General features: G+C 39.4%; 1 protein-coding gene across 4 annotated transcripts; it reads right to left on the bottom strand.

Moving 5' to 3' along the window:
* Positions 1–9,118: 9,118 nt before the first annotated feature.
* Positions 9,119–10,576, bottom strand: gjc1 (gap junction protein gamma 1). Of its 4 annotated transcripts, none has more exons than XM_085352762.1 (3): positions 9,733–10,576; positions 9,277–9,627; positions 9,119–9,183 (listed from the first exon to the last, which is right to left on the bottom strand). In XM_085352762.1, the coding sequence occupies exons 1-3, from the start codon at positions 10,574–10,576 to the stop codon at positions 9,119–9,121; spliced, it is 1,260 nt and encodes a 419-aa protein (XP_085208888.1). The 4 variants fall into 4 exon arrangements, with proteins under 4 accessions (XP_085208888.1, XP_085208887.1, XP_085208886.1 ...); XM_085352761.1 differs by having other exon boundaries at positions 9,119–9,238; positions 9,320–9,627; XM_085352760.1 differs by having other exon boundaries at positions 9,119–9,238; positions 9,320–9,639; positions 9,739–10,576.
* Positions 10,577–12,553: the final 1,977 nt, after the last annotated feature.

The following is a 12,553-nucleotide window of genomic DNA, read 5'->3' as shown; positions in this document are numbered from 1 at the left end:
GAAATTCTGATTCTGAACCTCAACATATTTTCCACTGAAAACCTAAATCAGTCTCAGTGGCTCTACTCAGAACGTGTGATACCTGCAGGTATCACAGGTATGACAATGGACCATCAAATGATGTATGGGCCGACTTGCACTGCAAGATGTATCCAGAACGGATAAGGATCATGGATCCAGATTTAGATCGTTACATCCCATCAGTCCGTTAAAATTTTACAGAATAATTACTGAAAAAAATAAACGTTTCAAACTGCATTGTATCTGTTTTCCCATATTTTTATCTTGATTTTCTGTCACCTTCATTTTGTACAGTTTGTCATGTTACAGCTGAATAATTCGATTTGAAAATCAAATGTATCACAAATCTTTATGCTGTCTATGATGATGATGTATATGATGAGGTAATTAAAATTAATTCTTCCCTCATCAGGGTCCACACATATTCATATTCTTGGTCAACTAGATTAAAATGGAGGCTTTGCTCCATGATGAATCCTGGTATTGGAGCTCCATTGACCACTCATATAAGGCACAAGGTAAACTCAGCATTAATTGTCAATATTGATTCAACTTTAGCTAACACATAGAATACAAACCTTTTAAAAAAGACTTACTGCTATGTACTCTGTGCAATAAAAGAGAATAACCTTGCATGTGGGACTTGTACATGTTTTCTGCACCCACTAAAATTGCAGTTAATTCTTATCCATTATCATGCTTTGCCTCTCTCTTGTATGAACTTGACATGCATGCAGAAGTTCATGCATGTCAGGTTGGTGGTTTGACCCTTGGCTCCTCCAGTCTGCATGTCAAGTATCCTTGGGCAAGATACTAACCCCAAGTTGCTCTCCGATGCATCCACTGGAGTATGAATGTGTGTGAATGAAGTTAGAAAAGCACTCAGTATAGAAAAAGTGCTTGAGAGAATGGGTGTGATTGGGTGAATGTGGCTATATAAGAATCAGTCCATTTACCATATTTAAAGGCAAGAAGTCGCTTGTAACCATAGCCAGAAATGATTAAGCTAATATGTATTTATATGTAAAAGTTTTAATGATGTCTCTTTAAAAGCTTTCCCATGATTTCATAAAATATCTACCTCTACTGGTACTGCAGATTACTGAAAGCATCAAATGGGCATGACTCTGACTAACCACTACTATGATGACAGACAAGTTAATAAGTATTTCCATAAAATGCCAGCTGAATTTGACCAGATGTTGCAGATGCACAATCAAGGCGTGCTCAGGCTTCACTTGGGTGATTGTAAAACAGGTGACAACTAGTTCTTGGGGACAGACGAGAGAACAGAAGCAATACCATTTCTGTGGCCTTGGGAGGAACAAATTCAAATGTCCAAATGTTTCCACCTGAGACTTGGCACAGTGCGGACAGACAAGTACTGTTTTCCTGGAAGGAATTACAAAACTTGGTCATTCTTGGTGTGTTAAATAAAAAAAAATTGAATGTTTTTGAATGTGAGTGTGTGTATATGTTTTTTAATGAAAAGCACAATATGGGAGGGAAAATTACATTCAGGCTAATAAATATCACGCAAAGCATGTAAGAAGGCTGTGGTGGGATTCTCTTGTCTAAACTGACAGAAAAAGTATTATGATTTGATGATTTAGAGTCGTGAAGCCATTAACAGACTGAAAACCTGCTGAGATTTGAGATTAGAATGTGATTTAATGTAATTTCCTAAACGGTCTGTCATTGAACTGTGGATGGAAGTCAGAGTACCTGGGCGAGAACCCACAGGGGCAGAGCAAGAACATGCAAACTTCAGATGAAAAGGCCCCAATTACCAGTGAACTCAAAAACAGAACCTTCTTGTTGTGAGGTGACTGTTTGCTGCAACAATGTGCCACTACATTTTAAACTCATACAACTAATCTGTTATTTGCAGTCAACGTGGTGGCACGATGGTTAGCACTGTTGCCTCACAGCAAGAAGGTTGCAGTGGCTTTCTGTGTTAGCCCTGTGTCACATTGGCGACCTGTCCAGGGTTTGCCCCGGCTCATATGTAGCTGTGATAAGCTCCTGGCCTCTGCTGCTCTGATAAGGATAAGTGGAAGATAATGGATGGATGAACTTTAAAAAAAAATAGCTCTACTGGGAGAACCAGCACAGATTATCAGATATGAAGGAATTTCTGATGTATTGGCACAAACACTTTCCTCCTATTAATGTCAGAAAGCCTTCCGAGAAGACAGAGTAAAGGTAAATTGTTTATGTCTTAGCCATGGGTACATCATAAAGAACAGTCAGAGGATAACTTGCACATTTAACTATATCTTGTAATGAAACATTCCATGGAGGAGACAACCTCATGGAGGCTTTTCCTTCTGCATGATTACCTTGACATTCAGAAGAGAAGAATCTTTAAATTGCCCATCACCAAATCAAGCCGGACAAACAAATAGCAGTTAAAATCCATTGCAAAATATTTAGATTTCCCTCAGAGGTTACACCTCAGCATATATCACGTCCTGCTTTTTACATCCTGAAACAGCATTTTTAAAACCACTGGGGTGGAGGTCTTTTATCTTAAGGAGCCCCAGACTCCCCCATGCACTGTTTCAGTCATGTTCCCGAGGCGAGTGGGGGAGATGTTGAGATCCAGCTTGAAGGACCAAGCTGTCAGAATAAAAATGAACAAAAATGAGCAACAGTCAAGAACTGTGGTGTTAATTCTTGGTAGGGAGCAAAAACACAAGTATGTTGTACAGACTCAGCTCAGAGGCCAAATGTGACATGATGTTTGGATGCAAACTATAATGTGATAAATAGAATCACTATAGACTGGTATCATTTTCTAAATTCTGCCAATACAAACAAAGGCAATGGAAATTTAAGCAAAAGAAAAGACATTTATATGCAGTTGGTTCAGTTTGTCAGGATGGCCGATGGTATCTTGATGTGGGTTCATTTGCACTGACACGCACGGCTAAAAAAAATGCAGTCCATAACCACTGTAACCAGAAATACCACACTGTTTGCACTTCCAAGCAAGCAAGATGTATTTTAATTTAGCAATAGAAACGTGTGTTTTTGGCAGGACAGCAACATCTTTTCCAAGTGAGCAGATTATTTATTTTATTTCACTGTTTTATATACTTTTAACTCAAACCATTAATCATTACTTGTGTCCACAACCTTTGAAATGATCACACACACAGTGCTTTACTTCAAAAGTTAGAAATGGACCATAAATTAACTTTTTTCATTTAAAAAAAGAATTAAAAGACTTTTAAGAATGTATTAAGTTATTTAACCATTTTATTTAACATTTACTGTCAGGTAAAACAAGCATACATTAAATCAAGTGGTTAAATTATTATTTAAGTTATTGTTGTTTCCAATTTTCCAAATTTTAACTTGAAATTATTTTTACATACTTCATTATAAAAACATACACCTGCTCAAAAACACAGCACTTTGACCGTGGGATTGGCAGTGCTGTTTGAGCATACAGTTACTCTGTCAGCTTAAAGATGACTTGAATGTTATCTTGATCCTTTGCATCAGAAACTTGAAGTAAAAAAATACAAAAACATTTAAATAACATCAAATATTAAACCCTCAATCATATTTAAGTGAGTGCACAGTTATTTCCTTCATCTCCAAACCGCTTGCTACATCCTATTGTTCCTGAGTTACAGATCATGCCTTTTCCCATAGCACCCAAAACTGGACAGCAAATTTAGCAAATTCTCCACTGTATATATAATGTACAGTATTTCACTTTTAAATCTCTCATATACTGTAATGACCCACCTGCTTTGGTCACTTCTGACGTATGACTTTTGTCTATGTTATCTATAGATAGATAGCTATATCCCCCAGGTAGGTAATAAAGGAAACATGAATCATTTCTTTTTATAGGTTTCATCGTGAGGTGCTGTGCAGCTTTCCAGATTTTAATTTTGATTAGTGATGTGTAATTAGAATCATATAGACAGTACAGCCCCTTTGTTCACTTCAGAAGTACCTTTCAACAAAGTGCTGGAAACATTCCTCAAATATTGTGTTCAATATTGATGTGATGGAGATTCATTAACTACACATCCATGAAGCAAATGTTTTATTCCACCATATCCAAAAGCTTATCTGATTGAGATCTGGTGACTGTGGAGGCCATTGCGTATAGTGAGTTGTGGCATGTTGAGATTATTTGAGCTTTTTGTACATGTTTTCTTATTCTGCTGGGAGAAGATGGGTACATTGTGTTTTTAATTTATTATTAGAATTAATATTTGATCATATTTTTGTCCAGTTGTGATATTGATGGCCTATATTTTACTGCACATTCTTCTTCCCTTCTTGTAAATGAAGCACACATTCAAACATGTGGTTGTGAATTCATAGACTTTGTAAAACAAATTCCAAAAGTAGGCTACTAGGGCAGCCCCATGCCCGCTTAGAGAAACTGTGTAAAATTTCTTTAAAATGACATACAAATAGGGTCAGTGCATCTAGCCAATTAGGGGCTCTAATGTTTGTTTCTTTATAGACAAAATAGCCCGCTGCCACAAGTTCCTATCCCAGACATTGCTCGTGGGATTCCAGTCATAGTAGCAGTGACCTTGTTTGAACACCCAGCTGCAGCACTCCACTTGTTCCCCCAGGCTACTCTCTCCAGGGACCCTTTTTATATCAGCAAATAACAAAAATGCACTGTGTACTTTCCATTTTTTGTTGTGTATTCTCTAGACTCTGAACTTGATGAAAAAAGAGAGTGAGGATATATTCATTTTTATATAAAAGCTTTTTGAGTCAGGGGCTATTTGGAGGAAACACTAGGCCTCAAAGACTCACATGTTCTCTCCTCACAAACTCACCAAGTGAACGACAAACCAAAGCGACAAACAAAATGTCAGGGGTGACACAAACTGAAATGACATCTCTTCAATCTCGTCGGTTGTTCCTGCCGGTGATATCAACTTGTGTGACTGTAATTCTCCTGATAGGATGGTGGGGGCCTCCTGCTTTTCACCAATCAAAATCAAACACAAATCTTGTGTTGACAACAGGAAGAGGACAACACTCAGTGTGTCAGGACAGGGAAACCATTTTACTGGCTGTGAACCCAAAACAAAAGATGCAGAGACTTTATGTAATGTATCTTTTGATTTATTTTTTTATAGTAAAATAGGCCCTTTCACATGCAAATCAAATGCATTCGCTGAAGAATATGAAAAAAGGGACACAACAATGGCACTCAAAGAAATATATATTTTACAAAAAGGCATAGAAAAACACTCAAATGAGAATCTGAGTTTTTCAGCACATTTTCTTTCATTTGTCACAACCTACACAATTAACTAGAGGAAACATCTAAGGGAACAACACAGCTGTTTTTGTGAACAATCACAAAACATTTAATCCGAAACAGCCATTTAAAAAAAAATATTTTTTTAAATGTGCGAACATTGCTCCTCCCCCAGATGCTGACAAGACCAGTTATGGTTTTCCAGAAAAGTTCCCACATACCTCTTTCTTCTTCTTTGATAATTCAACTGAGACCAAAATCTTCCAACTGTGATGAGAGTCTTTCAGCCTTAAAGTTTCTTGAAAATCACAAGGTGTGTTTATGTTTCCTGGAATTTCTATTGTCTTTAACTGCAAAATCTTTCTCTCACTACATTATGTCATAAAATGTTTGAGTATAAATACCCGCACCTCATCATTTTGCCAGTACTGCCAATCCAGCCACTGTCATTCAAGTTAATTTAGTTTGCTGAAACTTTTTAACCCTCAAGTGACCAAGTGGGATTATTTATGATCCCAGATTTATACTGATATATATCGTTAATCATTTTAATTGTTAAAATGCTTCATACTGCTACTATTTTTCATTAACATGAATTGGCACAGTGATGTGACAAGATATAATAGGAGGTTTTTTAAAGCAATCTATATGTATTTGGATTATGTATATATATATATATATATATATATATATATATATATATATACATAAAGTAGAAAGTAAAGTAGCAAGATTTACTGCAGCAGAATAATGACTAAAAGTGACCAAAGTCATGATAAAAGTCAGAGATTTTTATCATGACTATCAAGATTGATTTTTATCAATCTTCAGTGATATAAAAAATAATGGAAGACCATAATTATTTAATTTAACATATAATAGAATATCTATCACAGATATAGAAACAGTATGAGGAATATAATGTAGTTATTTAAGCGGCTTGGTAGCTCAGGGGTTAAAAAGTCAGATACAATTATTGACCTCACTATGCTTATAAATAGTTGTGCAAAAATTGTGATAAGTAGCTTCTGAAGTACTTGTACAAACATAATCTTTTATGTAAGAATTCTACACAGACATGCAGCGAGAGCTGGAGGATTAAACACTTTTGTATTGAGAATTTTTTCTATTGTCTTGTAAATCCACTGCCACAAAGCTAAAACACATATTCACACTATTGTGTATCAGATAGGGCATCTTAGTTTATCTTAACTTTTTTTTTCTTGTATTTTTCTAAGAAAAAAAGCCCTTGTTATAAGATTTTGGAGATGTTTGGTTAATAGTGGATGTTACTGTAGATAACAAGGACAGAATACATAGGGGCATAAACTCCATTTGTGAACACTTTCTGTTTTAGTATTCTATTTTTTTTCTCCAGGCACTCAGCACAGAATAGAAAACAGGTCATGCCAAACACACAAATGTGCCACAGGGTAGTTCTTTTGACCTGGATAGCTGGCCAAATTTCTCAGTTTCTCAACAATACAACTTGGAGATGTTTTGAATATATAAACACAAGCTGGCAGTCATCAAGATCTAAGCAGATGGGGTCGCTGAGTACCCTCGTGGCACTCTAACAGAATGGCCTTTACTCGCTCTCATTCACTCCTGAAGATGTCATTTATTTAACAGGATGTCGCCCTCTTGTGGTCCCTGCTGGATCTTATTGCCTTCTCTCAAAAAAACAGCAGCAGTGGAGAAACTTTGCTTACTGGAGAAGAATGTAATGAGGGTTGATATGCCTTGTAGGGAAAAGACTGACAGGGACCGGCAAATTCTCAGTAAATCACCTATGGCTCTTTGGGATTAGGGTCGCTTCAGACAAGCCAATCACTGCTTTGGGTAAGGCTGGTTGGATTGCTTCGGGTGACTTATGTCTGTCTAATGATGGCTGGGCTTGATGAATAGACATGTGGAGCCCAGTGGTGAACAATCCAAAAAGGTTTTTCAAGCACTCTGCTGCACTGTATTCCATATTTAGAAAGCTATGTGTTCAGCCACTGCTTCACGAGTGATGCTTTGTTTAACTCATTTAATGTTTACTGAGAGAATTGTAGACTTTTAACATGAAATGTATTAAATCAGCTTTATTTACTTTCTTTTTTAATTGTTTTTCCTCCTGCCTTCATACAGCTTGTTTGGGAAGCTACTGTGGAGCTCGAATTATTTGAATTACTTGGCACTTGGATTCAATGACCCACAACGGTGTTCAGCAGATCTCAGACCAGTGTTGAAAAAGGAGTGACACTGTTTATTAAAATACAGCCCAGAGGTTTTTTTTTACATACATTAAATACTGATACGGCAACATACAAGGAAAAGACTGTTTTTTCTTTACTTCTTTAAGTCACTGTAGTTAACATATTATAAAAATATACTATGTCCTATTTAACATTTTCTTTACAATTAGAAGGCAATTTAAATCACAATAAACATAAATATTCATACAGCTAATTCATTTTCAAAAGATCTTGTTTTTTGTTTATTTATTTTACAAAACAAAACAAAACTTTAATTGAAAAACAGAGTGTTTTCATATAAAACACTGTCTGGAACATAAAATTTGACTCCATTTTGAAGTTTTATCATTTTAAATCCCATATGAAAAAATGCAAGACATACTGTTGTACAAAAAAAGAAGGAAAAAAAAAGAAAAATGACTTTTACAAAAGGGTTGGTCTCACATAGGCATATTTCCACAAGTGGAGTAGCATGGCCACAGTATTCCAAAGCTACAAACAACCAGGCTTCGTGGCAGCCTAGCATAAAATCTTGGCACTGACAACTTGCATCACACAGACAGTGTTTGGTCTCACTGTGTTATAGTAATGGCTTTAAACCTTTTCCATTACAATGTTATAATATTGCAGCCTTGTGCATCTAACACTGGACTTGTAGCACTGGGAAGACATAAGTGACACAAGTATTGTCAATAGAAAAGGAACATTACAGCTGGTTAAGGTGTTGCTGGATGCAGGTAGCATTGGCAACTGGTATCTTCTCCTCAGTATCAAGCCCCATTGAAGACACCACCAGGGGGCAGCCAAACACAAGGCAGATAGAGGAACGACGGTACTGAGCCATGAAAAGCCATAAGGAGAAAATGAGATATTTAAGAATAAACTATAAAATCTGGATTGCTTCTGCACCTTATTATTTATTTTTTCACAGATAATTTCAGATGTAGACTGGATAAAAATCCACCAGCTGTACTCATAGGTTTCTGTAGCAGCTGGTGTACTACTGTTATCAAAAAATACACAACAAACATTTACAAACACACGGTCAAATGCAAAGTCACAGCAATATAACATTATTAATGAAGCAGACATGGAACATGAGTGACAGGAAGCTGATCTTCTCACTGCACTATAAAGCCAATCCTTTGGGCGGCACCATGGAATCATGCATCATTTTATTGCATTTACATTGTGATCATCGAAATTTGGAATCAGTCTAATTTTGCAAGAGAACACATTATGATCCTGGGATTCTCCTGAAAGGGTGAACGGGAAGAAAACAGAGGTCAATAATCTGCTTTGGGACTTGAGAAGAACGACACATGTAAACGACAGACTGTAGCCTAACATAGTTTGTGTTGGTGTGATGTTTCAAGTTAAACAGTGATTACCCAGACAAAACAATTTGTCAGCTGCAATATCACATGTTTTTTTCTCTCTCTTTTTTCTTTACACACCATTATACGCAAACACGCATCTTCTCCAGCTTGCAGGATTCTGTAAGGCATAATGGTGTTTAAATATCCAAGTAACATTGCAACAGCTCATCATCCAGTCTCCAATATTTACATGTTTTCAATACGGGTCACTGTTTCTGGGGTTAAATCCATACAGAGGGCTTGCCCTCTCCTGATTTGCTGCTGCTACTGTTGCTGCTGCTTCCACCTCCACTGCTCCCGCCTTTCCCATGCTTAAATCTATGCTTGCGCTCTTTCTGAGGCTGGGGTTGTGGCTGAGGTTGGGCCTGGATAATGTTACTTTGGGGCTTGTCATCCTGGTTGTCCCCAAGCTGCTCCTCTGCCCGGTGCTGCTGACTGTAGGCCTGGATAGCTGCCTCCAGTTGCTCATGAGCCTGCTGGATCATGTCTTTGTTCAGGGCTACACGGGCCTCTCCTCCAGTGGGGAAATTGTCCTCATTGCTGCCAAACTGCTGCTGCTCCTCCTGGGCAATGTTAGCCCTGTTCTGTTTGCATGCCATCTTAGCGTTGCTAAGATCTGTGTAGGGCATCTGTTCTGGCTTCACAACAATGTTGTAACCAGGTGGAGCTGACGGGGTGTTCCACGAGAAGGGGTAGCCAACATAATCGGCAGCACCATCTCCTCCTACGCCTCCCTCAGAACCTGCCTCAGGACCTGCTGCCCCTACTGAGCCCTCCACACCCCCACTGGTACCCAACAGGCCCAGCTGGTACTCATCCTCCTGAGGTGGGCAGCGGCGACGGCGAAGAATGTCACAAATGGAACCAATGCCCAAATGGAGCATTTCCCAAACATTGAGTGTGAGGCAAAGGACAGTGACACCATACATGATGCGCAGGAAAATGGTCTTCTCTGTAGGCCTCGACACAAAGCAATCAACACTGTGTGGACAAGGTTTCCCTGAGCACACAAATATGGGCATCACACGGAAACCATACAGCAAATACTGGCCTGTAAGGAAACCAGCCTCCAACACCGTACGAGTCACCAGCTGCAAAACATAGACCCGCATTAGCCCTTCATCTCGGATTCGCTTACGCCCATCATGTCGGATTTTGGGTCTGGGTGTGGGCTGCAGTGGGTCCCGTGGCCTTTTTGGGGGCTCGATCTCCGGCACCTCATAGATCATTGGATCATCCTCCTGGTCTTCCTCTGTCTCCTCAATGCCTCGGTGCTGTCTTGCTCCAAAGCACATTTTCCTAGGTTTTCTGTGCGTGTAGCCCCCTCCTCCTGTCCTAACAGCAACAGATCCAGCTCCTCCTTTGGCTTCATCTAATCGTGCAATTCTGTTGACAGCATAGCCCATGTACATGAGAGAAGGCATTGCCACCAAGATAATCTGGAAGACCCAAAAGCGGACGTGAGACAGAGGGGCGAAGGCATCATAGCAGACATTCTCACAGCCTGGCTGGCCTGAGTTGCAAACAAACTTGCTCTGTTCGTCGTAGTAGATGGACTCTCCCCCAACGGCAGTAAGAACAATGCGGAAGACGATGAGCACGGTGAGCCACAGCTTCCCCACGAAGGTGGAGTGGTTGTGGATCTCCTCCAGCAGCCGCGTGAGGAAGCTCCAGCTCATGGTGTCGCTGGACAGTGGGGCAGACAGTGTCCCTCTCTCACCTGTTCACAGACTCTGGAGAAAGTAAAGAAAGAGAAAAAGTGTCAAGACAAGAGTGAAACAAGGAAGGTACAGTGAGCTGACAGTAAATGCCTCCACACGAGTATCACCAACATTTCAAAACACGATCAAAGCATTTAGTCACTTTTGTCCAAATATTAATAAGACTTTAATTCATGCAGAAATAGCATTAGCCCTGCAAGTTTAGCAGCAAGATGGTTAAGGGTGTGACATAATAATTGCCTTAATTAAAATGAATGTTCCCCTCTGATCTCACGGAGTCACTAAGTTCTTAATTTGATCTGTTGCTCTATACATTTCAAATGCAAGCCCACTGATTTTAGCTCAGTGCCACAGTGAGGTTGCTGTCAACTTTGGGCTTTTTAGAGAATTAGCAGACCAAACAGGGTGGAAAGAGGATCTCAGTATTAAAAAAAATACCATCAAACAGCACTGAGAAGGAGCTGAAATAATCCAAATAGGGAATTTGCTATCACCAAATACACACACACTTTATTTAACAGCCTATCTCTTTCAGAAGAAATAAATCCTCTTAGTGAGCCTTCTTCTGTATGAGGTGCAGTTTTCAGGATTGTATTAACTGGAATTGAACTCTACTCTGCTGCATGTGTGCATGTGCAGTTCAGGGATAGAGACATGTTGCCTATGTAGGTTAGGTCTGGGCTCCAGGCTGTCCATCCTCACCAGCAGAACCAGCAGGTGGCCAGGCACAAGCCACTGGAGCGGGATTTCAGACAGCAGACCCACATTATCTCAGGCAGTGGAGCTGAACCCAAACACTGCTGTCCCTGAGGGTGGCTTTGGGGGATGAGTGTGGCACCTCCACAGAACTTTCCCCCTTATGAAGCCACAGTAGCGCATGGCTTATTGTCAGCTTGACTGAGAGGAAAATCCAGGCATGAATACGAGCTTAGTTTGGGTTTTAAAGGGCTTCCAGGGACGATATCCTTACCAAGCAAGTTGAGAGCTTAGTTCAAATGAGCTACATTAAGAGAGAAAATGTAGCTATAGCCGAGACGCATGAGCTCCCAGCCCTCTGCTTTGTGTCTCCAGTAGGAGTCAAGAGGGCGGGAATGTTTGGAAGAAGGCTTGTGATAAAACATGTCGTAAGTATTGATCATTCTGACCATATAAGGGCATGCCTGAGACACAGGAGGTAAATGTCAGGAATCCTCTGTGTGAGTACGCTCCGGTGTGCGTATTACCAACACGTGAGTGCACAACAGCTCCTTCTGAGAGTGTTTTTGCAGTTAGAGTAAGCATTGAAGTCCTTGAAAGAGCGCCAACTCTAAGAGTATGTGAGCAACAAATATGAGTAAGCAGCACATGGCCGGAGCGGAGCAAGAGGTTGCCATAAGCACAAAGAGTCATAACAGTGTCCTTTCATCGTGGAGCTCTGTCTGACTGTTCCTGCATTACATCACAGCATTTCTTTACATAATTCTTCTGCACAGTTGTCCTTTAGCTAATAATATCCAGTTCCACAGACAAAAAAGCAACCACAGAGGTGAAAGTTTGAATAAATAAGGCTATTCTATCTATCTTACTCTATCTTTTCTCTCTGTCTACTTTCTTTACTTTTCTACTTCTTATTTTATGGTACTGGTATTTTCACATCGGACCTTTTGCTATATTTTTTACCTTTTCTGCTGTGACCTCTTCACCTAACAGGTACTGCTGATTTGGGGTGTTATTCACACAGTAATTTTTGATATGCGGTCACTTTACAGCTCCTGGGAGTAATATGCATTATGGTCCAGCACTACTTTGACTTGTTTAGTCATGGAGCTGATTTATTTTGAATTTTACAGATCCCAGACACTTGAACTGCAAGCTTGCTTTATTTATTATTTAATTTACTGGCTTGTATTTGCAAATCTTTTTTTCCCCGATATCTGATATAAGCTCTATTTGGTC

Source organism: Diplotaxodon limnothrissa, linkage group LG4 (genome assembly GCF_057381915.1).
Source record: "Diplotaxodon limnothrissa isolate DT_005_m linkage group LG4, D_limnothrissa_male_GT1.1, whole genome shotgun sequence".
NCBI lineage: Eukaryota > Metazoa > Chordata > Actinopteri > Cichliformes > Cichlidae > Diplotaxodon > Diplotaxodon limnothrissa.
This window is presented reverse-complemented; position numbering and strand designations above follow the sequence as displayed.